Consider the following 27,391-nt stretch of genomic DNA (forward strand, 5'->3'; position numbering starts at 1 on the left):
CCATTGGTGTGTTGCAGGACTTCCCCACAGGCAAGCGCTCATCTTCAGCAAAAACTGCCTTGATGTGAGCAAGGATCGCACTTGGCAGCCGATGTCCGTTGCATCTTGTCATATGGGCACAGCACGGAGTATCCCTCAAATGTCTTGATGCTCTTCGGTTTGCGTTTACCGAAACAAAGGTTGAGGGATGGGAGACAAATCCCGAGGTCATTCTTACCAACGTGCGTGCTTCAATGGATCCGGACTGATCCAAGACTCTCCCCTTATAAGTCAAGTGTCACAGTCATCGTGGGCGGATCATCTTGTTATCTCGACAGTCGACTTGACATTGTGTTGATGCAAACAGTAAGAGACTCAACACCTGCTTCCTCAACAACAAGATGCCTCAACTAGAAGCCATCCCAAAGTCCTACGAGGCTGTCTCCCTGAGCAAAGACGAGAGCCCGGCATCAATCTACCTCAAGTCCAACGACAACGACCTCGATGCACCGGTTCATTTCACATTCGAAGCAATACGGTCCAACATCTTCCGCACTACCTTTACATCAACAACCCATCCTCTGCCACCATATCCATCCATACCACAGCCTGCCAAAAACCTCAAAAACACTCAAATCAACACCACCTCCAAATCTACTGACTTCCACGCCTTCACAATCAACGACATCCAAGCCTCCCTTACTTGGACCCACGCCCCAGTTGTCTCCCTCTCCTGGCTCGACTCTTCATCACCACTCCACTCCGACCTCGCCTTCCGTTCCTACGCCCTCGACGGCCCCGGAATAGCACATTACACCGCGCACGACCGGTCTGCCATGCACGTCGGCCTCGGCGAAAAGTCCGCTCCCATGGACTTGACGGCGCGATACTTCCAAATCTCCGCGACAGACTGCTTCGGCTATGAAGCCCACGCCACGGATCCCATGTACAAGCACATGCCCTTGCTCATCAAAGCAACGCCTCACGGCTGCGTTGCCGTGGTCTCTTCATCCCACAGCCGCGGATCATGGAGCGTCGGTTCCGAAATCGACGGCCTCTGGGGCCACTTCAAAGTCTACCGCCAGGACTACGGTGGCCTGGAAGAATACATCATCATCGGCCGGACGCTCAAAGACGTGGTGCGGTCCTACGCCGACCTGATCGGATTCCCTTTGCTCGCGCCCCGCTGGGCGTACGGCTACCTCTCCGGCGGATACAAGTACACTATGGGCGACGACCCACCGGCGTACGCACAACTGCTCGAATTTGCCGACAAACTGAGGGAACACGACATTCCATGTTCGGCACATCAGATGAGCAGCGGCTACTCGATTGCCGAGACCGAGCCCAGGGTCAGGAACGTGTTCCGATGGAACAAGCACCGCTTCCCGGACCCCGAGGGGTGGATCAAAAAGTATCATGCTCTGGGTATTCGGCTGTTGACGAATATCAAGCCATTCGTGCTCGCCTCTCATCCAGACTATGCGTATCTGGTCGAGAACAAGGGGCTGTTCACGGACCACAGGACGAAAAGCACGGCTGAGATGCGTCTCTGGAGTGCTGGAGGTGGCGAAAGCGGCCTCGGCGGCCATGTTGATTTTACGTCGTCTGCGGCATATGAATGGTGGGCACGCGGCGTGCAGAAACTCAAGGAACAGGGTATCGATGCGATGTGGAACGACAATAACGAGTATACCTTGCCTAATGATGACTGGCAGATGGCTCTCGAAACAATCCCACGGACCTCGAACAGGGCGGACTCGAACAAGGTGGGCCTTTGGGGCCGCGCGATGCACACCGAGCTCATGGCAAAAGCATCGTACGACGGACTCTTGCGCGCAGAGCCTGGAGTACGCCCATTCGTTCTCACCCGGAGCGCGAGCATCGGCACTCTTCGGTACGCATGCAGTTCGTGGAGCGGCGACAACATGACCTGTTGGGAGAGCATGAAAGCTGCGAATGCCATATCCCTGAATGCGGGAGTCAGCCTGATGCACTGCTACGGCCATGACATTGGAGGTTTCGAGGGTCCTCAGCCATCTCCTGAACTCTTGCTTCGCTGGGTGCAGCTCGGATGTCATCAGATTCGTTTCGCGATCAATTGTTTCAAGACATCACCACAAGATAACCAAGCCGGGGAAGTCATTGAGCCATGGATGTATCCAGAGATCACGCCAATGATCCGGAAAGCCATCAAGAGGAGGTATGGGATGATGCCGTATATATACTCGCTTGGACTGGAAAGCGCTTTGACCGCCACTCCTCCACAGAGATGGATTGGATGGGGATATGAGTCAGATCCTGAGGTCTGGACCAAAGCACTCAAAGCCGGCGAAGAACAGTACTGGTTCGGAGATACGCTGCTAGTTGGAGGCGTGTATCAGCCTGGACTTGACGCCGCGAGACTTTACCTCCCGCGCCAATCTTCTGCTGACGGGTTCGATTACGGATATGTCAATCTCAGCGCACCATATGACCATCTCGCATCTGGTCAGTGGGTGACGATATCGTCGCCATGGAGGGAGAGTATACCGCTGTTGGCCAAGATTGGCGGGGCAATTCCCGTCGGCAAGAGTGTGCAGACTCGAATGCCTGGAGACGAGAGCGCAGAGTCAAAGGCGTTGCCGGTGGATGATTATCGTGGGATCGAGATCTTCCCACCGAAAGGCAGCTCACACGGCCAGACGTTCTCCACAACCTGGTATGAAGATGACGGGCTCTCACTCACACCTGACATCTCGAAGTTCACGATAACGTACAGTGCCAATGAGGAGAAGGTGATTATTGACCTGACTCCATCGCCGGATAACGTCTTTGTTCCGCCATGGAGGGACGTTGTGATCATTCTGCCAGTGGGAGACGAAAGATATGTAGAATCGGCCAACGGTCATGCCACCGAAAGACTGGCAACACAAAGTTGTGAGCGGGTCCGATACAAGATGGCGGTGCCTGTACCGCGCAGTCAGAGTGTGTGCAATGGATATCATTGAATGCGTTGATAGAAAATGTTAGTGTTGCAGCAGGGTGCAGCCCATTTCACAGCACTCGGCGAGCCTCGTCGGCATGATCTTCAAAAAGATTAAAGCAGCAGGGTATGCTTTTTGCGGGGCCATCGCGTGCCCGTCGAGGCCGTCACGCGAGGAATCCTTTTAGCGAAAAAGCGGCAACCACTTCTTCCTACTCCGGATTGCTTCCGCCAATTGACATCATCGACTTTTCTCAGCCTCGTGCCGCGGCCGTGTCTGGCATGCGACGAGTTAATCATGCCTCTCACTCTCTGTGTCCACACAGTGTTCTGTCTCTCCTTTCCCTACAAAATACACCCTCCCTCTTATACCTAGGTATACAATGGCGACCGAAGCCTGCTGCACCTGCGCGACTCTCCTCGCCGAATCCAAAGTCCCCTACGACCCCTCGTCCGAGAAACCGCTCCTCTACAACCGGCGTCTGTCCTGCTGCTCCCGCGAAATCTGCGCCTTGTGCCAGTACAAGAATCCACGCTTCCAATCCTACTGCCCCTTCTGCCAGATCTCCTCGGGCCCGTCGGCCTTACCCAAGGAAGGTCTACGATTACCACCATCCTATACCAAAACTGCCACTGCCTCCTCTACCCTCGGCGGCGCCCGAGGCCCTCCCTCGCCGCCACCACCATACGAAGACCACACATATCAAACGAGAACATCCTCACCTGGGCTGACGGGAGACACCAACACCAACCCCAACAATGACAACACATCCCCACCCGAAACCACCGAAACAGACGACACAATCCACCACATCAGCCCAGACGACTCCCTCCCGTCGCTCTCCCTGGCATACAAAGTCCCCGTCCCCGTGCTCCGCCAGCACAACAATTTGTACTCCGACGGCCTCCTCGCCGCGCGGAAATGGGTCCTCATCCCTCGAACCCACTACGACGGCCCGCCGTTATCCACACCGCCCGACCCCGTTGAGGAAGCACGCAAGACGAAACTGCGCCGGTGGATGGTGGCGACCAAATGTGCCGACTACAGCGTCGCCACGCTCTACCTCAAGGGCAGCGACTACAATCTGGACCTTGCCGTCGAAGCCTTCAAAGCCGATGAGGAGTGGGAAAAGAGTCACCCTCTCGAGGACAAGGACAAGGGCAAGGGCTCCCGGACAACAAGTCGCCCATACGCGCGAGGGCCTCGGGGAGGGAGTATATCGGGCCAATTATCGTGAATGATGACCTGACCAGTACCCGATACGGCGATACGGCGATACGACTGGCACAGTATACATTATGCCTGCATAGACGCCAGTTTTCGAGTAGGGGGAGTCCTCATATGACTCCCCCATGCGGACTTAGCTACGTTTCGTAGCGGTGATGACGACATGATGAGACGAAACCCACAAAGTGAGGGACATTCGAGGACGAGAGTATACGCAACAAGGCGCCGCGGACGGCCCAACGAGCAAGTCGAAGAAACCACAGACACAGCCGCCCGAGATGCACAGCGAAATGGCATCTCCCCGCTCCAGGATACCGACCAAGGCTCTCAACGGGGATCTGTACGATATAGATAGACGTGAAAGGGTCGGTCCGTTTTGTTTCTCGAACAGGGCCTTCTGAACGGCCAGCGGGCGGTTAGGTCAATGATGTACAACTCTTAGCAACTATAGACCTTGTATAGTACGTGTATCACAAATTTTAGGCACAATGTCGAAATATAGTATCGTCACTCTATCAAGCCATCAAACTGAAGACCTGTCTGCCCAGCCTGAAAACTGTGGTCCAAGTGTGGTAGTACATTCATGAGGTAAGAGATTCCTGTATGCCATTCCCAAGATTATCAGACCGTCCGGTTCCTCAATTCCCCAGCCTCGCCAACCGCATCTCGCACTTGCACAGAAGTCGAGGTGCTCGGCTCCTCAGGTCTATCAACTTTCACCTCGGAGCCGACACCAGCAACGACCTGATCCGCATTCTCATGAGCCTGATTACTGCCCTCATCGGTGGCTTGCAGTTGCGCGGCAGCCTCCGCCGCACGTCGTCTCTCTTCTTCCTGTCGTTGCGCTTCCCTCCTGGCCTCCTCGCGTGCCATGACATGTCTTTCGCCTACACCAGGGATCAGACTGGCCAGAAAAAGCGCCATACTCTGCTCGACCCGGTAGAAGATATCTCGCCAGAACCCGCGATTGCGCTCTTGATTGTTACGAAGCAAGCGAGCCGCAGCCTCTTCAGGAGTAATCTGCACAGCTCCGCGGACATTGGCAGGGCGATGAGTCGTCTGATTGATAGCATTTTCTGCAGGCCGCGGCTGTCTCTGTGCGGCGGGCTCAGGTTGTCTTTGTGGTGCTGGCGGGCCGATCAAGTTGTCGAGATGTCGACGTGCAGCCTGCATTGCACGGACGAAAGGACCATCTCTAGGCTGTAGGCAGACAATGACCGCAATGATGATCATTGCCCATCTCTTCCAGGTTCCAGGTTCAGAAAATACGAACATGAAGAGGTAGAGTCTTAGGAAGAGCCAGCCTCGTTGGATCAGGAATCCGAAGAGGTCATTATCTTCTGCATTCTGCTGGACTTGCACGAGTGGCGGTTGAGCGGGTCCCTGATTTCCTCTAACTAGGGCACCGTCTGGGTTGCCATCACCGGCACCGTCCATCTGAGCCCGTGGTTGCTGTTGTGTTGGTTCTGCTACAGGTGCTAGACCTGGCATTTCTACAGGTGCTACTTGAGGCGTAATGGATTGCTGTTGGACAGAAGACTGCGTGGTGGAGAAATAGCCATGACCAGGAGAGAACAAGAAACCCTGAGGGCCAGCGGGTGAAGACAGGATCCAAGCTGTTGGATTAGAAGTAGAAGGCTGTGGTTGAAATTGTCTGTTCTGGGAAAATGGGGTGGGTAAGTGAGTTGGAAATCCAGAGAATGGCAAGGGAGGCGGTTGAGGGCGTGTTGCTGTTGGATTAGAAGGAGCAGGGTGTGGTGTATGTGATGGCTGTGGTGTTTGTGATGGCTGTGGTGCCGCCGCAGGTCCTCGAGAAGCAGGCTGACCGGGTGCAGAAGCGGGTCGCGGGAGAGTCATTGGTATAGTCATTGAACTCGTCATGACCGTAACGTGCTCTCCATTCGGCCCTCGAAATTCCTGCACACTGGGCTGAGACACTTGCCCGTTCGGATGTGATGGGTCGTGTGGGCTCACACTCACGTTGAGGGTCTGTTGTGTTCGAGTATTGTTGTTTGCGGTATTTTGTGTTCTTGGGTGCCACCCGAAGTGGCCAGGCGGAATTGCAGCAAATTGTGATGGTTGAGGTCGGAGATTTTGGAAGTTCACGGGCAATGGCACTGGCAGGGCAGGGGCGTTACCAGCTGGATGTATTGTTGGCGAACGTACAGCACCGTTCACGGGGATTCCCAGGTTGTTATGTTGCATGCCGATTCTCTGTTGCACAGCAAGGAGATCAGCTCTGTTGACCTCAATCTGTTGTTGGATGCGAGCCAGTGATTCTTGGAGTCTTGTTGCAGAATTTTCAACTGCTCTTATGTGATTCATACGCGAGTGGTCCGGGTTAGCTGGAGGGGGTTGAATGGGATCTGCGGATGGGGCAGAGATCCAATTATCTGTTGTTGCGGCCGCGTTCTGGCGAGGTTGAACGACGATATGAAGGGTGTATGGTAGAGGACCCGGTGAGTTGCCAGGCTGCGACGTATTAGCAATGCACAGAGATAGTGAGAGCTCTCGACTTACCTCAATCCTGAGCACTTCCCGCAAAGTGGCATCGTTTCGCAGCAGTGGTCTCCCCTGGTAAATGAGACGCTGTTCCGACGGAGACGGGTGTTCTGGTAGCTCGGCTTGTATCTTGTCCTTCAAAGTCGATATCGAGGTAGTCAAGGGCAGGACTCCGAGAGGATGAGGCGGTCTAGGGTTGCCAGTCACAAGGTACGTGACTCTCAGGCTGACATGGTCTGGTGGAAGTGAGACGGCGTCGGAGGGAGGCTGACTGGATGGACCAGAAGCATTCTCACCCGTGTTGTCCATGTCGAAGGTGGTCGTGGCCTTGTAGCATTCTCACAGGGAGAATAGAGAGAATGATTGATAGAGGTGGAAGAGTACGAGTACGAGTAGTAGACAGCGTGGTTGGTTTGAATGCAAGGACATTTGTACGAGCTAGAACTCCGCAAAGTCGCAGTTTGGGGGATGCTTAGATGCTGCAGGAAGATACAAAGATGCCACCAATCAGTCAGCTTCTACAACATTTTTGGCGTCGTCAACGTCGTCATTGTGCAGCAGCAAAAAACACATTTCATTTCCGTCATAGCGATTGATCAATCGACAGCGACAAGACTATCATTGCTCTGACTCTCAAGTCACGCTTCGACAGGAATCCTCTTTTGCTCATCTATGGCCCTCTAGCAACAATGGCTACTGCAACACGAGTAGGCAGAGCATGCCTCTACCGCCGGTCACCCACGACTCCCAGCATTCCCTGGCACCTGACCCGTCCTCTCTTCGAACCCGTTCCCTCATATCGCCAACCTCAATTCCACATACAACTCCGCGTCCACCAACGGCGACCATTTACCTGCACTTCTCGACGATGCAAAGAAGACCGACAAAACCACGAAGAGAGCTTCTCCTCACGCCTAGGCAAAGCATGGCGAGCCACGCGTATCGAATGGAAACCCATACCCATCGGCCTGGGCATTGGCTTCCTAGGCCTTGTCCAGTTCATGCGCATTCGCAACCGAGAAGGCGGCGCACAAGAGGGTCCTGGAGAGACAGACGGCAAACGGCCGCCCAAACGTGAAAGAATATACCCAACTGGGGGCGGCTGGCAGGTTCAAATCATGTCGACACTACCCTTGAAAGCCATATCGAGGGTCTGGGGCCGCTTCAATGAACTTACCATACCCTACTACCTCCGTGTCCCCGGCTTCAAGCTGTACGGCTGGATCTTTGGCGTCAACTTCTCCGAGATTGGCGAACCAGACCTCCACGCCTACCCGAATCTCGCATCTTTCTTCTACCGCGAGCTCAAGCCGGGCCTGCGCCCTCTCGACCCGAACCCCAACGCCGTCCTCTCACCAGCGGATGCTACAGTCCTGCAATTCGGCAACATCGAGAATGGCAAAGTCGAACAAGTCAAGGGCATGACATACAGCGTCGACGCTCTGCTCGGGAAAATCGCACCAACTACCCCCAACCCCCAATCACCGTCTTCTATCTTTGCAGCTCCCAAGGACCAACAATCCCGCCCTGAAGATGATCCGGATCTCGAAGCAAAATCCATTCGTGCAGACGAAGAATTCGCCAACATGAACGGCATTTCTTACACTCTGCCCAACCTGTTCTCAGGCACCCAATCATCCCCCAAATCCCAATCCAAGCAAGACGCATCCACCAAATCACTTCCCTCGTCCGAGGCCGCCGTGTCCGCTGACTTGGCCTCAACCCAGCCCTGGTGGTCCCCCTTCTCCTCTCCCTCCACCAACACCAAACTACACTACTGTGTCGTCTACCTCGCTCCCGGTGATTACCACCGGTTTCACAGCCCCGTCAGCTGGGTGTGCTCTGCTCGTCGGCATTTCGCAGGCGAACTATACTCCGTCAGTCCCTATGTCCAGCGCATGCTGCCCGGTCTGTTCACTCTGAACGAGCGCGTCGTTCTCCTGGGGCGCTGGAAGTACGGCTTCTTCAGTTACACCGCTGTTGGGGCCACCAACGTCGGATCCATAGTAATCAACTTCGACAAGGAGCTTCGCACGAACTCCCTGACCACAGACACTGAGGCGGACAGACAAGCTGCTGCAGCCGCGGAGCGGGGTGAACCGTACTCAGGTTTCAGCGAAGCAACGTACGATAACGCGAGTAAAGTCCTCAAGGGACATGCGCTGCGTAGGGGCGAAGAGATGGGCGGGTTCAAGCTCGGTTCGAGTATTGTCTTGGTCTTTGAGACTCCAGCGGGACGCAAGAAGGACAGCCTAGATGAAGGCGCAACTGTCGACGCAGAGAGCTCCAGTGGATTCAGATGGAATGTTGAGCGCGGACAAAAAGTCAAAGTCGGTCAGGCTCTGGGATATGTGCTTGATGAAGAATAAGAACAGCCACGGCCTACGGCTACAATTCACCACGGTCCTACTCAGCCACCCACCCATGTATCATCATCAAAACGAACATACCATACCGACATGTGAAATCTCGCCCGTGAGGCGGGACGTCATGGTACGGCTGTGGAAGACCGTTGATGCCGTCGACCCACCACAGGACCATCTGACCTGTACACTATACCAATGCAATATACAATTGACCACAACGCCATTTCGCCTTTTCACGTTCCATTCTCCTCTTCCAGTTGCGCAATCGGACCTCCATGCCGGATCGTGAAATGACTCCCTTCACGCCGAAACAGCAATGTCTCAGGCAAACACCGATGGTAAATATGACACCATGTTTGAAACAAGGATTTACTGCCTGCTTCTCATTTGCGTCAAGGTCATAAAAGACAAATTATGCCCATCAGTCGATGCGCCGTTCTGCACTATACATAAACGCTTTTCAGTTTCAGACAGCCGCAAGGCCCGGAGGGCGTTATATTTATATCCACGCACTATTGACGTTATTTCGTCGACGTCGGTGTGATGTGGCTGGATGGGAGAAAGACCGACAGCAAGTATCTAATGGTCCAAATCTGGGCAACTAAACCCCAAACGTCCTGTCCATCGGAGCAAGACCAGTACCGCAGGGTACATAGCCGCATGGCCACATACCCAGTAAGTTGCCCTCACTCAGTTGTCCTCGCTCTCTCTTCCGAGACGCGATTACGGGAGAACTCCACGGCCTCCAACTCCCGTCCGCGTTCCTCATCCTCTTCGCATGCCGACCGTCATAGCATCTCACCTCGCAACCTCTCGCTAGCCTCATGAGACTGGCTTCTCTGAGTCGGGTGATGACGCACGCGATTAGCCTGCGGGTCACCACAAATGGGTGGTTGGTTGGGCGGAGGTTGGCATGATCTTGGGTCACGTACGAATAACAGGGGTACCGCTTGCATTTACGCTGGCTGTGCGCCTTGTTCTGTTTGGCCCTGGTGTGGATTGGTTCTTGCGGTTTATTACCAGGGATGGCCAAACATCGATCAAGTCATGAATTCGTCGACTGCGCCAACACAATGCTGTTACCGAATCTCTGGCCCAGGTCCTGACTATTGACCCGACCAATGAATCAACGCGGACCTCAGTATAGTGGGGCCGGGCTTCTGGACGAACAAACTCTGGGTATCGACCATATCATGGTCGTATGTCAACGATTCTCTTCTTCTGTGACTACGGACCATCAACAGTCTTGTGATGCAGCAAGTGCACTCGTCGGCGCTCGGATTCATGAAAGTATCAGACATCTCGGACGTCCCCTCGAAGGTAGGACGTTGATTATACCTTTTAAGTATAAGGGAATCGAAGCTAACTACGATCCCGACGACGGTCCCGACGGCGACGTGGAAGCAACAGAGTCAATGCGCGATGATCACGCGATGCTACCACTACGACCGATGATGCGTGGACCAGCATCGTCGAAGCGAGAGAAAGGGGTCTGTGAAGCGCATGGCCGTCGTGAGCTTACAAATGTTAGCGGCGAGAGAAGTGATAAGGCTCAAGAGATGGCAAACAACCCTGGTAGATAGCCCAGTTGACTCGGTTGCCGTAAGTTTAGGATTCGACATGACTCGGGTTTCAAACATCGGCGGGGCTCTCTATGCAGATTCGCTTCCGAAATGGAAGAATTCTGGAAACATGCTCGTCGAGTGGCTGCAAAAGGTCTACGCTGCGGAAGCAGCAAGGGAGAGGCGTCTTCTGGGGATGCCCTGACTACTGCCGTGGTGGCTACGACAATACCTACCCCAGAAACCGGAACCAAGGCAATTTCAATCCACACGCTAATGTGCAAAGCTCCAATTGCGAGCGGCTTACCTGAAGAACTTCCAAAGAGGCACGAACTACACTGAGGCAGCTAAATACAGAGACCAGAAGCGCTCCACAGGGAAGAAACCCCCGTCACCCAGGTTTCGATATCGGAACGGGAATTCAAAGGACCAAAATGAAAAGCGGACCTCAATCCCTCCGTATGCGAATATGGGCATCTCTACCCCAGTTGCCAGAGTGCCAGACCACTACCTGAATATCAGCAACGGGCGCTACGAGATGACTATGCACAGAAAATGGAGGCCCGACGCAACGGGAATCAGGGTGGAAAATTTGGAAGAGGAAACAATCCAGCAGGGGCTAACGTTGGAGGTCAGACTTCAGCGGTGTCGCTGGCACAGGTGTTTGAAGAGCATCCGGGCCAGGTGGGACAAGGTTATGGTTACGATCAAGATGACCTGGCGACCATATCGAGCAGATACGGGTCGTGCGTCTGGCTGCCCCAAAGGTTAGAGATTGCAATGCCAGCCTGTACCTAGGTAATCACCTCTCAATTGACACTATTAGCCACGGCAATGAAGACAACGGTCACCTCAACTTCATCCAATGACAACTAGGTCTCGACCAGGACATGTCTTGCATAGAATAAGATATCATAAAAGCACGTAACTAGGGCTTTCGCCCGCTCTATCTACCACCTAGTTGGTGGCCGACCACACCAAAACACCCACACAGGCCGCCAGCACACAACACACCACCACAAGACCACCCTTCTCGATGGCTTGCGCCAATCGAATGTCCACTGGGTGGACGCGAGAAACAGACCCGCCGGTCAACGCAGCCATTGCTGCCGATGACAAGACACCTCCCTTGCCCATATCATGAGCCAACACAAAACCACCCACCACGTATGTGGCCACGGAGACCACCAACAGGAACCGACCAGCCTCGCGCTGGATCTCAACGGCACCAGCAGCAACAACCCCAGCCTTCCTCTCAACGAGGCTCGCATGACTAAACTCTACCCTGTGGTGGACAAAACACCATGCCTTCTCCAGCCAATCGCCGTTCTCCAGCACTTGTAGGCGCTCGAATGGCACCCTGCCAAATCCCTCTAGCCTGATGATTGACAATTGGGCAGGCGTCAGAGGGAAGGACGGACAGTGGTCCATGTCGATAGGCACGTCTTGAGGTGTAAAACGAGCGTTGAGCTCGGCAGACAACATCGAGGCAGTTGGACTGATACTGGTAAACCGAGAGGAGATGGTACGATCGCTGGTGTGTGAGGAGTCACGGCCACTCTTCCTTGCACACAAGAGATCACCAGCTTGCCAGGAGTCGTCATCATTGATTCGTGTACCGGTAAGAGCAGCTTGATCATTGTTTTCGGTTCTGTGGAGGGGAAGACCATCGGATGAGTAGTTTGCGAGGCTGCTTCCCGTTGTTTTGACACCTGCATGGTTGTAGAGAGTATTCTCAACTTCGTCTTCAAGTGGTCCTTGTCGAAGGTCTCGACTGTCTCTGAGGAATCGAGAGATATCGCCATCGCTTGTGGTATAGCCACCATGACTGAGTCGCCAACGCAAGAGAACCTCGTTGTTTGAATCAGAGTGTGTTTGTGTTTTGTAGGTGTGGGATCCGCTTGGTGGTGTGTCTTCCATTGCAGAGGTAATCATGTCGATAAGTCCGCTGACTGTAGGTCTAGTCCGTCTGGATGTGAAATGTGTAGAAGAACCGTTGCCGTTCGAGGGCTCGTTTCCGAAGTGAGTTGCGCCAGTGTCTGTATCTGAGGCGAGACCAGGCATGTTTGGCGGTAAGTAGCTGGCAGTCGTTTCGGAAAGGGCTCCAGGAGATAAGGGAGTGAAGACAGAGGTTTCATCCAGGCCTTTTGGCAATAAGGAGCTTGATGGAAGAGTTCTGTCGTTGATGTGAGAGGACAAAGAGGTTGATGGATAATTTGAATTGCCTTTCAGGGTGCGTCGTTGTGTGAAATCTGGCGAGGAGGAGCGCATGACCAGTTGTGAACTTTGTCGACTGTGATCATGAGCGCTGGCAGAATTCAAGCGATAGATTGGTCGAGCCCTCCATAGATCATCCTGCGCGGTTGTCGAAAAGCTTTGCCTCTGGACCGTCTGAAGACATCCTTCTTTCATCAACTCATCCCGGCTTGAAGGTTGCGTCGGAGAGAGATGGTCTTGATGGTACGAACGACTGTCACGCCGCAGACCAGGTCGGTATGTTGTTTGTTTTGGCGCGTTTGTAAGCGGATCCCATGGCGTTTGGGGAGTTTTTCTGCTAATCGTACTCGAGTGAGATGTATCGCCAGTTTCTCTCTTAGTCAAACGAAAGCGGAGAGCAGAAGGGTTCAGGAATCCCGTCCGGCTGTTGTCTGGCAACGACTCCCACTCGCCTTCGTCCACCACTCCCTCGAAGTCTCCTAGCGAATCAAGAGTCGGAACTTGCCGTTGGTGGTGATATACTTCGGAGAGGGATTTCTCTCGCGCAAAAGAATCCTGCTCGGTGTGAGGTTCTATCCCACCGCGACTTATTGGCTTTGTATCGACCCTTGTCACAGCGAGGTTCCTAGAATCCCAAGCCGGAAGACCTGGTGTGACTGGGCCAAAATCACCGCGGCTAGAACAATAATGCGTAAATGGTGAGTCGTCCGGTGTGAGGTCGGCATACTGAGAGACGATGTCATCAACAGTACAGGAGCGACGCCCAGCCAAACCGAGTGCTGAAACATCATCAGAGCTTTCAAGAATGGCGCTGGACTCGTGATGAGTTTCAGCCGTGTGAATAACGCCCAACGCAGAGGGCACGCGCCGACAAGGTAAGTCACGCAATGGTATGGCATCATTTGCAAGTGACGATGCCTTGCCGAAATAGTCGTCTTCGTCTGAAGAGCTCGATGGACTCAGCGGAAAGCGGGTTTCGGCTCCACTCGACCGAGTCTGGCTCGCAACCCTGCGGCCCTGGATCTGAGCATATGCAGAACGCAAGTCCGGATACAGAGTTCGCGAAGTATGTGATCGAAAACTTGATAAGTTCTCCAAGCTATCCATCTTGTACCTCTGGAGCAGGTAGGAATCAGAATGATGTCTTGATTCAATCGAGAGTCTAAGGATGCTTGGTGACAGCGAACGGCATCGGCTGGACCGGCAAGACTTGTATGAGCGATCCGGACGTTCTTGGACGGTGGCATTGACTTCTTGTATGTCGAAATGGAGGCCAAAACTTGGAGACGCAGGAAAGTTGAAGAGGTCAGGCACATCAACATCAAGCTGATATCCCTACGGTGCCCGGGTTAGCTGTCTCATCCCTGACACCAGTGTAGATACTTACACACAAAGTCTGCCCAAGTGGTGTTGCAGGCTGTTGCTTGACTGCTTTGTGTAGGGGACCTGCAGAAACGCGTCGTCCTAACAAAGGAAGTGAATCTGTGCCGTGGTTGAGACGCGTTTTCGCAGGTGATACACTGTTAAAAGGTGGGAACTCTTGTCGGGCAACGCTATAAGCTAATGTATGTTAGCACTTGAAGAACGATATGAACACTTATCGACCGACCTTGTGAAAAGGAAGAGTCCCTTCGATGGAGCCTGATCCGGCGGGAAGCGGATGGGCTGGCCGGCCGGGAAGAGGCACGAATTGGAGTCTGAAGGTCGTGAGATGAATATCTTGAGCCTTCTGGGAGCTTGTTGTTGTCTGTGACGCTTGTGCCTTCGACTCCTGCGTTCGGTACGTATGGTGCAAGTTCGAGAAGAGGTGTTGTTGAGCAGATTGAATTCGTTGGTGAGAAGGCGGAGACATTTGGGTCCGGTCGTATTTTGTCGGCTGACAACAACGGCGACAAGACCGATGAGATCTGGCTGATATATACTTGTGGGTTATCCTGGTGCGCATTTCGACTCCATGGAGCAGTGTGAGAACGAAAGCGACCTGTGTTGCATGGTGTGCCGATGTCATTTGGTGGCTTGTGACCGTGACTGTGTATGGTTTTATTGTTTCTGTCGAAGAAACTCTCCTGCAAGCCAACATCTTGACGCCATCTCAGTTCCGCGAGCTTCCAAGACATGGTGATTACGCTGATTCTGTTACAGTGATCTCCTGGCTGATGGACAGAGACTTGATGCAGGTTCCAAGGTGAATCAGTGGAAAGGCGTGCTGCCGCACAAAGATGCGAGTAGCTTTGCAGAGCGTCCAAAAAGCGAGCAATGACCTCCAAACGTCCAACGGTGCATGTGAGTCAAAGAAGTCCAAAACTGCCACCAAGAAGCTGGAGGAGAGATTCAAAGAAAGAATTGAAAGAAACGAAAAGGGCAGGATTCAAGGATTGTTTTTCGAGACATGCCACATGAGATGGAAACAACAACCACGGCTTGAGAAATACAACTTGATGGCAGCGGCGACGGCCTGACGCAAGAAGCAGGCAACATCTTTCTCGCAGAGTCCGCAGGTGTAGAGGCATTGACAGCAAGACGCCTGCCGCAGTTGCGATCCTGCTCAAATTTCTGGCTACGGGCGATGCTTCATCACAACATCGCAACTGCAATCGAACTCCAGCAGCAAACTGAAATTGCTTGGTTGAGAACAAGGATATCCATCGTGCGTCTCCTGTTGTTTAGCCTTTGAAAGAGCACTTGAAGCCTGTGCAGCTGGGAGGAATGGTGATGGCGATGGGTCTGACCATCAAGTTCCAATATCAGCTTCTACAGGGATGCGACGAGGTTCATGCTCTTCCTGTGCCGGTCGTTTTCTTTTTTCAAACGAGAGCTGGTGATGTGAGCCAGCCATGACTGGGCGAGGCAGAAGTTGCTGGGAGTAACTTGAGTAACTCGGTAGTACTACTATGAAGGGATGAGAGTGATGAGTTGGATGAGGTTGGAAGCAAGAAGCAAGAAGCAAAAGGCGAGTGAGTTGACGGAGAAATGTTCAGCCATCAGCCGATGCTTTTTGTTCCCACTGGATGCCACTGGCTCGACTGGCTCGACTGGATACCTACTGCCCACCACATCCCCATCCACATCCACATATCAAGCTACACATCGACCGCAGTCACCGCACTCTTTCTTGGTGCTGCTGTGAGCTTCTAACCTCTCTCGGACGCCTTATGATGGGCCCACTTGCCGCACACAGAATCAGACGAGGTCGAACCGTTCTTCCGCGTATATGCGCGCGACGATTCTTCTGAGACTCTAGTCGTTACTTGGAATGCCCCATTCTTGACAGTACATCAACGTCTGAGCCCTACTTTACTGGTGGTCAGAAGGGTTCACAGTCTCTCATATCTGTGCGGCTATCATCATCCAGCCATTTGGCAACATCTCTCATAAGTTCCTGTCACTGGCCGTCAAAATGCGAGAAAAGGTTGCGGTCGTTGGGGCCGGTATTATCGGCCTTGCATCTGCCCTCCTACTCGCAGAGGAAGGTCTAAGTGTCTCCCTCATCGCCAGAGAGTTTCCGGGAGACGGTGGTATTGGATGGGCAAGCCCATATGCAGGTGCTACCCTGATTCCTCCGCCAGAGATGGGTCAGAAAGAAATGGCCAAGGAGTCGATCGCCTGGTATCAAAGGCTTGCGAAAGAAGATCCTAGCAGCGGTGTCCGCGTAAGTCTTGGTCTTGTGCTGACTTGGAAAGAGATGACTGATATCAAGTCGCTTTAGACCGTCAAAGCGACAGAATACTTCACCGACCGAGATAATGATGATTCGATATGGTACAAAGACATTATGCCAGATTACAAACTACTTCCGCAAGGTGTGCTGCCACCTGGCTGCAAAGTCGGATATTCGTTCCAGACCTGCCTGGCGAATCCAGAAGTGTTCCTCCCCTGGCTGAAGACGAAGCTAGAAGGCCTGGGGGTCAAATTCATTCGCACCGAGATCGGATCATTGATTGAAGCCGAAGAATTGACCGGTGCATCCATCGTTGTCAATGCTTCTGGACTTGGAGCGAAATCCCTCGCTAATGATGCAGCCGTGGCGGGCTACAGGGGGCAAACCATGTTCGTCAAGAGCGATTACGATGAAGTCAGGCTGATCAATGGCGCTGAATACACCTATGTCATTCCACGCATGTTCTCCGGCGGCGTTGTTCTCGGAGGTATTAGCCAGGAGAATAACTTTGATGACACTGTTGATACCAGTCTACGGCAGGATATCTTGCAGCGGGTGAACAGAATGACCGGCAATGCCTTTGCGCACATCAACTTGGAGACAGATGTGGTCAAAGACCTCGTGGGCGTGCGGCCTGGCCGCAAGGGCGGTATCAGAGTCGAGCTTGACGGCAGCACAGTCCATGCATACGGCTTCAAAGGGGCAGGCTACGTTTATTCATTCGGAGCGGCTGCGAAAGTGAAGCGTCTAGTTCTGGCAACCCTCCAGTCTCCTCGCACTGGACTCGCAAAGCTCTGATACTATCGTCCTTCCCCCGAGGCTTTCGTCATCATCATCATCAAGACTTATCTTCTACTCAGACTTGTTGTGTTGTGGCCAGTTCGAGCCCTTGTTCTACGGCTCAATGTGCCCGACGTGCTGGGTCAGGTCGTTGTGGAGCTTTGTGTATTGGCACGCATCTTCGAGCTGAAGACCAGAACAAGACACAGGAATGTTGTCTGTCAATCGAGGCGAGAAGTCTCCCAAGATAAGAATGCCTGATAAGCGTGCATTTTCGGTCCAGATTGAAGGCAATGTGGTCAGTCCACCGAGCCAGCTCTCGCAACGCTCATCTCCGTGTTCTGATAACCAGCCCACGCATGGACTGGCACGACTGGCAACTCACGGCGTCAACTGCCTTTTTCAAGAAAGGGCACTCCAGTCGCACGACGATCTAACTACTGTGTGTCAGCTAATCCACCAAAGGGCGCACGCTCGCTTACAGCCGCCAGCCTTATCAACCACGGAACTGAATTAGGCTCCGCAAGATGGAGACGTCAAGTTCTCACCGAGATCGCTTGGCCGATTCAAAGTGTCTCGGAGAGGTCAGTCATGTGGTGAGGATGGTATAGCCAAGTTTGGATTGCTCGAGCCGGATTTGCAACCCTCATTCAGGCTGTATCATTACTGCACATCCTGGTGGACGACAACCTACCCGCAACTCGTCAAGATGATCTCCCAACCAACAAAGGCAAATGTTCTGCTTGTCGGGAGCGGTGGTGTGGGCACGATGGGTGCATATGCCCTGGAGACTGGAGGCAAGGCCGAGGTCACAGCCGTGCTCAGATCCAACTATGAGGTGGTGACGAAGCAAGGCTTCTTCATCGATTCTATTGAGCACGGCAACGGCATCGAAGGCTGGAAGCCAACGACGCGTGAGTCCTGCACCATCAAAGGACCAGGGTGAGAACACCAAAGTTGATTAATCCACTCCAGTATGTAACAAAGTGCCAAATGTTGCGGAAGAAGGTCTCAAACCATTCGACTTTATCGTGGTTACCACGAAAAACGTCGCCGACGTCAAACCCACCGCTGACGAGGTCATTGAACCTGCAGTAACTCCAGGCCACAGTGTTATTGTCTTGGTGCAAAACGGGTTGAACATTGAAAAGCCTATCCTCGCCAAGTTTCCAAGCAACATCGTGTTATCAGGTGTTTCATTGATCGGAGCAACCGAAACCGCCCACGGCAAGATTCGACATGACGACAACGACTCGGTCAAGATTGGACCGTACAAATCCCCCAACGTGTCTCAAGAAGACTCTGAAGCAGCTGCCAAGAAATTCGTCGAAATCTATAATGCCTGTGGGAAAGTCGATGCCCAATTCGACGCCAACGTGCCGTACACTCGGTGGCGGAAGCTGATCTACAATTCCTCGTTCAACTCGGTGGCTACGATACTGCGAATGGACACCACTCGGATGAGGATCTCGGAGCACGTCATCGACAACTTGATCCGGCCTGCTATGTTGGAGATCAAGGCCACTGCCAAAGCTGCGGGTATTGAGTTACCCGAGGACATTGCAGAGGTTATGATCCGAGTCGACCCGAAGGACACTTTCTTCAAGCCCAGTATGTGCCAGGATATTGAAAAGGTATGTCAAGGACCTCGCCCTCACACTGGGGTTTTAAAAGGTTGAGGCTGCAACCCGAGACTAAAGTCATGCAGGGGAATTATATCGAGTTCGAGAATATCGTGGGAGAGCCCATGCGGGAAGCAGAGAGGCTTGGAGTTTCTACGCCCGTGCTGAAGACCATGTATGGCATTCTCAAGGGATTGCAATGGAAGACGATGGAGGCCAAGGGATTGGTGGTGCCGAAATGGCATGAGGAAAGCTTGTATGGCTAAGTCAGGACTGCCAGAACTACCATTCCAATCGGCCAGATCAAATCGGAAGAATAAAATCCTGAACTTGTCTAAATCACGCTTGCTTGCAATGGCATCAACTCCCTCCAATTCCACTTGGACTCTATGTTCTAATGTTTCCGACACCTTGAACGACCTATTATAACTTGGACAGAATGCCGTTCGTCTCTAAGATGGACAGGTGACCACGGTTGATCTCAGATACGCTCTTGCACCTGTTTAGAAGAGTCAGTCGTCACGGTCGCTAAGGTCATGAGATGGACCACTGACCCCGCAAGTCCCATTGCCAATTTGAACTCGTCGTAAAGTAAGTTGATGGCCAATTCCACGCCCTTGGAGCCATTGTACTGCGGCGTACGGGTCAGCAAGACATTGCAAAGGCTCCTCACCCTGTTGGAAAGTGTGGGATGACAACTCACGGCCAGTCCCCAGATCGGTATCCTCCCGGCGAAGCAGAAATCCGCGCCCAATGCCAGGGCCTTGAAGATGTCTGTGCCTCGTCGAATGCCTCCATCAATGGCGATGGGGATCTTCCCCTTAGCGACGGGAGCACACTCGCGCAGGGCATCGAGGGTGGCGGGGACACTGTCGAGTTGTCTTCCACCGTGGTTCGAGATGACCACCCCATCGAGGCCGTAGGAGATAGCGGTCGCAACATCCTCGGCAGTGTAGACTGGTTGTGGTTACAGTAAGTTGTGGGTTCAGCGAAAAAGCGGTGACGGGTAACCGGTAGAAGAAGAAAAAAACCACCGGCAGGCAAAAAAGGAGAAGGGATCTCGATGATACCAGATCTGTGAGATCAGTGAGTGTGTGGTGGGAAAAACTTACGGCCCTTGATCCAGATTTGGAGGCTGGTGTTGCTCTTGATGAACGAGATCGCTTCGTCCCAGTTCACGCCATTCTCTTTCAAGTCCATGTAAGTACGGTAATCGTTGCGATGTACGGATACTGGACCGTGGACACGGGATTGGGATTGGGATTGGGATTGGGATTGGGATTGTTTCGTCGAGGAGGAGGAGGAGGAGGAGGAGGAGGAGGAAGGGGGCTGATGGGGCTGCTCACCGTATGCGAGCTCATTGTCCCCTCCTTCCAGGTTGCTGGCGTCCATGTCGGGGGCGATGTTCGGGTATGTCATTCCCTTGGGCATGCCGAAGCCGTTGCGGAACTCGTTCAGCCGACGGCCCAGCAAGGGGGCGTCGACCGTTAGTAAGATGGCTTTGAAGCCGGCTTCTACACGGATTAGAGGGTCGGATTAGCGAATGGAAACCCCTTGGAAGATGTCCCGGATAGGCTGCTAGCAATCTTCCGTGTGAGACCGGGATGAGATCAGTCATGACTTACTTTCCGCCCGCTTTAACAGTTGCAAAGTCAGCTTCTTCTCTTTCAACAGGCTGACTTGCATGGCGTAGGGATTCGCCTTTCCTTCGCCCTGCTTGATGACATCCTCGAGCGAATCGGTAGAGTATGCGGAAAGGCCCATGGCAACGTTCAAGGCCGCGCAGGCTCTCGATGTGCCGACTTCTCCGTCTGGATGGGCTAGTCGATGCATTGCAGCCGGCGAGAAGCCAAAGGGGAACAGGACTTTGCTTCCCCAGATAGTGGTGGATGTGTCGATGTGGGAGATGTTTCTCAGGATCCGAGGTCGGAGGCGGTAGCGGTCAAAAGCAGCTTCATTGTCGTGAAGGCTATGGATTCCTCCGTATTAGCAGACCTTGTGATTGTGTATATCGAGATTGGGTCTGGCAAGACTGACGTTATCATGTCCATGGCTCCCTCATTGAAGTATTCTGCTCTCGTTCAGCCTTGAGATTTCTTGTGAGCTACCGTTGTCAAGCCGGGTACCTACCCCTGTACATCTTTGGCATCTTCTTGGACGCTTTTTCCTTCAGGTCCTTGATGCAAAAGACCTCAGAGTCCAGTGTTCTCCCTCGGTTTGCCATGTTGGTAGTCGGTAGTCGGTAGTCGCGGTCTTCCTGAACGGTAACCGAAATAAAGAGTCAAATAATTCACCACTTGTCCCCAAGCAGAGTCAAATCGACATATAAATGACTCTCAGGCTGCTGAAGCCTCCATAAGGTCACCGTGATATAAGATCCCATTCACGCCCTTTGCCTGACCAACAGAACCCTATCAGAAGGCTACTGGATATCAGCGCCATTGGCCGACTAGCGCACCGAGTCGTCTATGCAAGCACCCGCGGGCTCTCCGCTTCAAGGGACAAGTCCGTGGGCATTCTGATAGGGGGAACGGCCTCGACAGGACCTCGCGCCCTTCGAGAATTTGTGACACCTGTGAGCTGGCAGCTTGCTTGTCGACGGTTATTCCGGGTACGCTTAACACCCGATGGCCAGGTGTCTGACCTGCCTGTAGCTCGGTCGATTAACCACCTATTCACCAAAATACGGAGACCAACTGCTGATCTCTAACCCCGGCCGCTGCAGAGTCCTGGCCAGATCTCACTGGCAACAATATTAAATACATTGCGTCTCCACGTGACATTGACCGAAAGATAGTAGGAGTGACCGCCTGACCAGAACAATGCTTCGGCATAGAAGAGCCTGAGGCTCCTGTTTAATGTCGTCAGCGGAGTTGTCCTGATGTTTGATGAGAAAGCGAATCCGGGGAAGACTTGCAGCTTATCGAGGACAAAGTCGCCTTGGACGAGGAAGGCAGCAGCGAAGCCAATGGAAATGCTCCTCCCCGGCAATGGTGTGCTAGCGAGGCTGGACCTTGAAGCCTGCATCATCCTCTGACGAGTAGCCCACGTACTCCCACGGCGGTAGAAACCCCACTGCTGTTCCCTTGCAATTGACTCTCTTATCTCTCGAGTTGTACCTCGATGCTTTACCCGTCCAGAGCCGAGGATCTCAGTTGGGGCCAGTCAGTTACCGTTATGGACTGTCAGTGCTCGTTCGGACCGTTGCCGATCGTACGGCACTGGAACGCCTGCAAGCCTACTGCGTAGCCCCCATGGCTAGCATGTGCGTTCGATAAGCCTGCCCCACCGTTGACCCACGAGAAACGGCAACAAGCAATAACTTCCCCAACCTCATCAGAACCGATTCTGGACCTCGATTCATGCATGGATAGAAAGCTTTGCCAGTCAGGGAACCATCGCCATCAGTTTCCTACCATATTTCAACACTGATCGCTCCTCCATGACATCGCCAGCGGGGCCTGTGTCTTGCTACAGGAAACGCACCAAGACATTCACAGGCTGCTGGACATGCAGAGGTCGCAAGCTGAAATGCTCTGAAGAGAGACCTACATGTCGACAATGTGCAAACAAGGGTCTCGAATGCGGTGGATACGGTGCCAGGCTTCAATGGTTGGCTCCTGAGACAGGCGTGCCTGATCCCAATGCCAGTCCGGCTCTGGTCCGAGCTACCGGGTTTTCGAGGCGTCAGATACTGGCAGGCAAGAGCCACTCGTCTCGTGTGCGTTTCCAGAGTGCTCATGTTTGAAATACAGCGCCCACAACATTCGTCCTCGGAAGTAGGGAGATCGATCGGATCTTGTTCGATATTGATGCTGACCAGCCGTGTGCGGACGACGAGGCTGAGACCACGATAGTCCGAGGTCCTTTTGCCGTCTTCGCAGCATGTTCGTCATACGCCGCTTTCCCAAAGTCACCAGCGACGGTTGCACCATGCCGCAGTATTGAACAAGACTTGAGCATTGAGAAAGCTGAGCATATCGACCCTTCGCTACTAGACGATCAATCTTTCCCTCCTTTTCAGTCACATAACCTATCCCAGGATTGGCTTTTAGGCCACGGTAATCAAAATACAACACTTCAGAATATTACAGACTCGCCTTATGATGCTCGGACGGCCTCTCAGAGCCCTGCCTCGCAACTAAAATTTCAATTTCAGTGCAAGAGCCCGTATTCGATAAGTAGCTCGCTCCAGCAAACCTTGAATTGGTCACCGACCAAAGACACGGCGTTTCACGAGGACAGTGAGACCGAGACAACGGCGTCACTGTTGTTGTCGAAACCGCGCTCGACTTTCTTGTCTCACGAAGACTGCTTTCTTTTACATCACTATATCCACAAGGTGGTGAGGATATTCTGCGTTGTCGACAACCCCAAGAGCCCTTGGAGATCTTTGCACCTGCCTCGGGCGCTGCAGAGCTGCGGTGAGCTGGGCGCTCTTGGGGCCACATCCAACACACGCAATTGCCTGCTGCATGCCATACTGTCAATAAGCGCCTACAGTTTGGCCAACAATTTGAGACTCGAGGGACACACGGCCGACGTTGACAAATGGCAGAGGAAGGCACTGCAACTTCGATATAAGGCTATTGGCCTGCTGCGGGACTCAGTGGAATACGACCTCCATGCCAAAACAAGGCCAAAGTACAAAGAGCTCCTGGCAACTATGCTGTCTATGATAACAATTGACGTAGGTGAAGGCCTCTTGACTTGGTCTACTGAGGGTGTGAGGCTAACAGCGCTTGCAGGTTGCTTCCGGTGATACAGGCACATGCGGCGTACATCTGAAAGGCTGCGAACAGCTCATTCGTAGCGCAAGGAAGAACAAGAAGAAATACTCGGCCAAAGCTCGAGCACTCCATCGCATTTTCTTCTACCTCAGAACGATCCACGCGAGCACGACACTCGACAAAGATACTCCATGCCAGAGTCCTTCCCAAGAGTACATCGGTTCCGAACAAGCCGTGGTAGAACAAGATGACTTCTTGAGAGATCTGGCAATTGATGATGACTCTTGGCTTGATATGCGAGAGAGTGATCCCAAGGACATGACTTCATGTGATCACATCTATGGTGTGCCTCAAAGTCTTTTGGTCCTCATGAGGAAAGCCGTTCGTGTCGTCCAGCTTGTGTTGCGATTCCGCCGGAGCAACCCTGGGTTGCTCTATTCGACCAGCCTTGCCAACAAGTGCGACGAGGTTGATGAAGAAATTCTGGATTGGCCCATTGACCAGGAGCTTTCTCATTGTCCGACCATGACCCGCGGAGCTGAAACTGCAAAAATCGTCGAACATCAAACCCGTGCTTTTCACGATGCTCTCGTACTCTACTTCTCTCAGCACGTACGATTGATGCATCATCGGCATCTGAAGCCGTACGTTGAGAGAGTTGTGTACCACCTGGAGGAAATTGAAAGAATCAAGGACGGTTCCAACGTTTTTGCTGGAGCACTGTTCTGGCCAGCCTTCATCGCTGCATCGGAGGCTTTCGACCCGACCTTGCAAGCACGGTTCATGGCCTGGTTCGAGAGAGCGAAGATCTATGGCTTGCATTCGCTTTGGGGAGGTAATGCCCTTGCGCTTGAGGTCTGGAACAAGGACGGTACGAACAAGGCTCGAGTTACGAGTCAGTGGCGAGCGATCGCCGAGGAGAGACAAGTCGAGCTTATGCTCACCTGAGCTGTCTGGAGGACTCTTAAATCTTACATGTTTGACACGTTCCAAGTACGGCCAACGTTCAAGCAACCCACATGGGACTGGCATTGTCTTTCGGTGTTTCTTGTGCCGGATGCAGGTATCCCCCATCCACCGATTTGATCGGCCTTTGCACTCGAAGCGCAACAATCCAGGTTAGTACGAATAGGCTATTGATCAGCTTGGGAGCCACCTATTCGGTCCGACACCATGGCTGCATGCCACCTCAACCAACCACCTCTCAAGCATTACTATCCTGGCACTGATCGAGTCTGTTATCTAGACACCATAGGTCAATTCGGATAACTCCGCAGTCAGGGTTTCAGCCTTGCATCCATGGGGTCTAGTTACTAGTTAGTCCCCTGCCAGTCCAGCGAAGGCCCTTGCTGGCCGTTATCTCTACGAACCCGTCGACTCGCCCTTGAAGATGGCAGCTCACAGCGGACCAGTCGTATCCAACGGAGCCACCCTCACTCCTGGAGAGCACCAGTATTGTTGTGGGGTCTCGAGCGTTCCTTGCCTTATCGCACATGTCGTCGCCTGCGAAGGACGGTCTTGGTATAGGTGCGCTTGCGCGATCCCGAGGCCATCGGTCGCCACGCTCACAAGAGCCGGTAAAGCATGATCTTGCACTACCTTGAGCTTGATAGTGGTTTTCAAGGTCGAGGCACATTCAGCGGTTTTTAAAACCTGATAATCGTCCTATCTCACAATCCAGGGACATTGTCTTACTCCTTCTCCATACCTCTTGACGACCTCTTTCGCTATTCCAACAATGGACGACAAGACCGTCTTCAAGTCGTCGACTGCCTTCGACAAGGAGGCTTCGAGCGACGATGTCGGTGCCGGACAGGTCCTCGACTACTCCGGAGAGCCGACCAGCACGCATCGCGGCGAGCTCCATCGTACCTTCAAAGCCAGACACATCCAGATGATCACGCTCGGCGGCTGCATCGGCAGTGGATTGTTTATCAGTACCGGCAAGGCACTCCACAACGGCGGCGCTGCAGCAATGTTGATCGGATATACATTGATTTGCAGCATGGCTCTCGCCACGATGAACCTCATATCCGAGTCAACCTGCATCTGGCCTACCTCTGGTGGTTTCATTGAGCATGCCAACCGATTCGTTGATCCTGCCATGGCCTTCGCGTGCGGCTTCACTGAGTGGCTTGCCTGGGTCACCGTCGTTGCCGCAGAGGGAGCCATAGTTCGAGTCATCCTCACGTACGTGTGATGATCCGAGTTCTTGCCCTTGCCATCGCTAACATGTTGCTAAACAGATACTGGACTGAGGCTATCCCGACGGCTGCCGCCATGACGGTCTATCTTGTCCTTGTCTTCGGCATCCACGCCTTGCCCAATCGGTGGTTCGCCGAGTTCGAGTTTGGCACAGCCGCTTTGAAAGTGATGTGCATGATCATCATTTTGATTACCTGTATCGCCTTGCTCGCAGGCGCTGGCCACGACACCACTCCCCACGGCTACAACTACAACACAGCCCCTGCGTTCCCCAACGGTATCAAGGGAGTGTGCACCACATTCCTGCTCGCCGCGTGGGCAACTGGAGGTCAAGAAATCATGTCCTTGTCTGCAGCGGAGGCCTCGCGACCTCGCTACGATATGCCCCGGGCCTGCAAGAATCTCTTTTTCCGGATTCTGATCTTCTACGAGCTCTCGATCATCTTCCTCACGATTCTGGTGCCATATAATTCCGAGAAACTCCTTGGCACAGGCACCGTGGCAAGCTCGCCTTTCGTAATTGCCATGGTCAACGCCGGCATCAAGGGTCTTCCCGACCTGATGAACGCAGTCATCCTCCTCGGTCTGGCGGCCATCGGCGCCGAGTCGATGTACGTCTCGTCCCGCGCCATGGTCGCCATGGCCCAGATGGGCATGTTCCCACGGTTCCTGGGCAACATTGACAAGAAAGGCCGCCCGCGTTGGGCCTTGCTCGTGACAGCCGCCTTCTCCACGGTCTTCACATACATCAACTGCTCCAGCACGGGCGGGATCATATTCACATGGTTCTCTTCTGTTTCGGCAACCGTGTACTTCATGTCGTGGATGAGCATTAGCATCAGCAACATCCAAATGCACAGGGCCATCAAGGCTCAAAATGATCCGGTCTGGACCTTGCCCTACGCATGGAGACTCAGAGGATTTCCTGTTAGTGCGATCTACTTGTTCGTCACGTCGTTCCTCGTCCTCTTTGGCACGGCGTATGTCTCGCTGTTCCCGATCGGAGGCGCGCCGCCCAACGCCGAGACCTTCTTCGAAACGTTCCTGGGCGTGCCGATCTGGATCGCGTGCTATCTTGGGTACAAGCTCGTTTACCGGACCAAGTTCGTCAAGCCGGCCGAGGCGGATCTGAAGACCGGACGACGGCCACTGACGGAGGAGGACGTTGCGTTCTTCGATAGGTATTTTGCTCAGCCCATGTGGAAGAGAGTTTTGTCTTATGTCAGATTCTGAGCGATACTGGTACTGGTACTGGTAATGCTGGTGCTAGCAGTAGTAGTATTAGTAGGTTCCAAGGGCGGACAACGATGTACATTTGGGGGATTATCTGGCTGTTCTTTTCACTCTTTTATGGCAGTGGTGGGAGGTGTGGTGGCTATGTCTATGTCTATACGGAGTACTTTGAGAACAAATACTACGTACCAGTACTACGTTGTACGTGTTTATAAGCGTGTTCATACTACGTGGAGGATATCCACCATATGAATTATGAAAGCCACTTGGGAGGTGTTGATGACTGCCACTTGTTTTTCTTCTCTTGTTGCCGACGTGGAAAAGGGAAAATACTGGCTTCAGGT

At 53.2% G+C, this 27,391-nt stretch overlaps 11 protein-coding genes across 11 annotated transcripts; 8 read left to right on the plus strand and 3 right to left on the minus strand.

Moving 5' to 3' along the window:
- Positions 1–61: 61 nt before the first annotated feature.
- On the plus strand, positions 62–2,969 carry PV05_06907 (uncharacterized protein; the record flags this gene model as incomplete). Its single annotated transcript, XM_013459685.1, has 1 exon — positions 62–2,969. The coding sequence occupies exon 1, from the start codon at positions 381–383 to the stop codon at positions 2,967–2,969; it is 2,589 nt and encodes an 862-aa protein (XP_013315139.1). The 5' UTR covers positions 62–380.
- Positions 2,970–3,217: 248 nt separating this feature from the next.
- PV05_06908 (uncharacterized protein) lies at positions 3,218–4,679 on the plus strand. Its single transcript, XM_013459686.1, has one exon. The coding sequence runs from the start codon at positions 3,328–3,330 to the stop codon at positions 4,180–4,182; it is 855 nt and encodes a 284-aa protein (XP_013315140.1). The 5' UTR covers positions 3,218–3,327; the 3' UTR covers positions 4,183–4,679.
- On the minus strand, positions 4,626–7,138 carry PV05_06909 (uncharacterized protein). The gene is made up of 2 exons (XM_013459687.1): positions 6,693–7,138; positions 4,626–6,644 (listed from the first exon to the last, which is right to left on the minus strand). The coding sequence occupies exons 1-2, from the start codon at positions 6,981–6,983 to the stop codon at positions 4,794–4,796; spliced, it is 2,142 nt and encodes a 713-aa protein (XP_013315141.1). The 5' UTR covers positions 6,984–7,138; the 3' UTR covers positions 4,626–4,793.
- Positions 7,139–7,246: 108 nt separating this feature from the next.
- PV05_06910 (phosphatidylserine decarboxylase) lies at positions 7,247–10,688 on the plus strand. Its single transcript, XM_013459688.1, has one exon. It carries the CDS (start codon positions 7,364–7,366, stop codon positions 9,041–9,043), a length of 1,680 nt encoding a protein of 559 aa, XP_013315142.1. The 5' UTR covers positions 7,247–7,363; the 3' UTR covers positions 9,044–10,688.
- Positions 10,671–11,449, plus strand: PV05_06911 (uncharacterized protein). The gene has a single exon (XM_013459689.1). The coding sequence runs from the start codon at positions 11,072–11,074 to the stop codon at positions 11,372–11,374; it is 303 nt and encodes a 100-aa protein (XP_013315143.1). The 5' UTR covers positions 10,671–11,071; the 3' UTR covers positions 11,375–11,449.
- A 110-nt stretch (positions 11,450–11,559) lies between these two features.
- Positions 11,560–14,936, minus strand: PV05_06912 (uncharacterized protein; the record flags this gene model as incomplete). The annotated part of the gene is made up of 3 exons (XM_013459690.1): positions 11,560–14,154; positions 14,207–14,379; positions 14,429–14,936. The coding sequence occupies 3 exons, from the start codon at positions 14,934–14,936 to the stop codon at positions 11,560–11,562; spliced, it is 3,276 nt and encodes a 1,091-aa protein (XP_013315144.1).
- Positions 14,937–16,216: 1,280 nt separating this feature from the next.
- PV05_06913 (uncharacterized protein) lies at positions 16,217–17,275 on the plus strand (the record flags this gene model as incomplete). The annotated part of the gene is made up of 2 exons (XM_013459691.1): positions 16,217–16,468; positions 16,526–17,275. 2 exons carry the CDS (start codon positions 16,217–16,219, stop codon positions 17,273–17,275), a joined length of 1,002 nt encoding a protein of 333 aa, XP_013315145.1.
- A 691-nt stretch (positions 17,276–17,966) lies between these two features.
- On the plus strand, positions 17,967–19,145 carry PV05_06914 (uncharacterized protein; the record flags this gene model as incomplete). Its single annotated transcript, XM_013459692.1, has 3 exons — positions 17,967–18,171; positions 18,233–18,891; positions 18,966–19,145. 3 exons carry the CDS (start codon positions 17,967–17,969, stop codon positions 19,143–19,145), a joined length of 1,044 nt encoding a protein of 347 aa, XP_013315146.1.
- A 57-nt stretch (positions 19,146–19,202) lies between these two features.
- Positions 19,203–21,103, minus strand: PV05_06915 (uncharacterized protein; the record flags this gene model as incomplete). Its single annotated transcript, XM_013459693.1, has 8 exons — positions 19,203–19,378; positions 19,434–19,510; positions 19,583–19,836; positions 19,992–20,066; positions 20,226–20,393; positions 20,505–20,848; positions 20,917–20,950; positions 21,010–21,103. The coding sequence occupies 8 exons, from the start codon at positions 21,101–21,103 to the stop codon at positions 19,303–19,305; spliced, it is 1,122 nt and encodes a 373-aa protein (XP_013315147.1). The 3' UTR covers positions 19,203–19,302.
- Positions 21,104–22,321: 1,218 nt separating this feature from the next.
- On the plus strand, positions 22,322–24,659 carry PV05_06916 (uncharacterized protein; the record flags this gene model as incomplete). The annotated part of the gene is made up of 3 exons (XM_013459694.1): positions 22,322–22,598; positions 22,635–23,569; positions 23,628–24,659. The coding sequence occupies 3 exons, from the start codon at positions 22,322–22,324 to the stop codon at positions 24,555–24,557; spliced, it is 2,142 nt and encodes a 713-aa protein (XP_013315148.1). The 3' UTR covers positions 24,558–24,659.
- Positions 24,660–25,347: 688 nt separating this feature from the next.
- PV05_06917 (uncharacterized protein) lies at positions 25,348–27,229 on the plus strand (the record flags this gene model as incomplete). Its single annotated transcript, XM_013459695.1, has 2 exons — positions 25,348–25,799; positions 25,856–27,229. 2 exons carry the CDS (start codon positions 25,348–25,350, stop codon positions 27,045–27,047), a joined length of 1,644 nt encoding a protein of 547 aa, XP_013315149.1. The 3' UTR covers positions 27,048–27,229.
- Positions 27,230–27,391: the final 162 nt, after the last annotated feature.

The sequence above is a fragment of the Exophiala xenobiotica genome (assembly GCF_000835505.1).
Source record: "Exophiala xenobiotica strain CBS 118157 unplaced genomic scaffold supercont1.4, whole genome shotgun sequence".
Taxonomy (NCBI): Eukaryota; Fungi; Ascomycota; class Eurotiomycetes; order Chaetothyriales; family Herpotrichiellaceae; genus Exophiala; species Exophiala xenobiotica.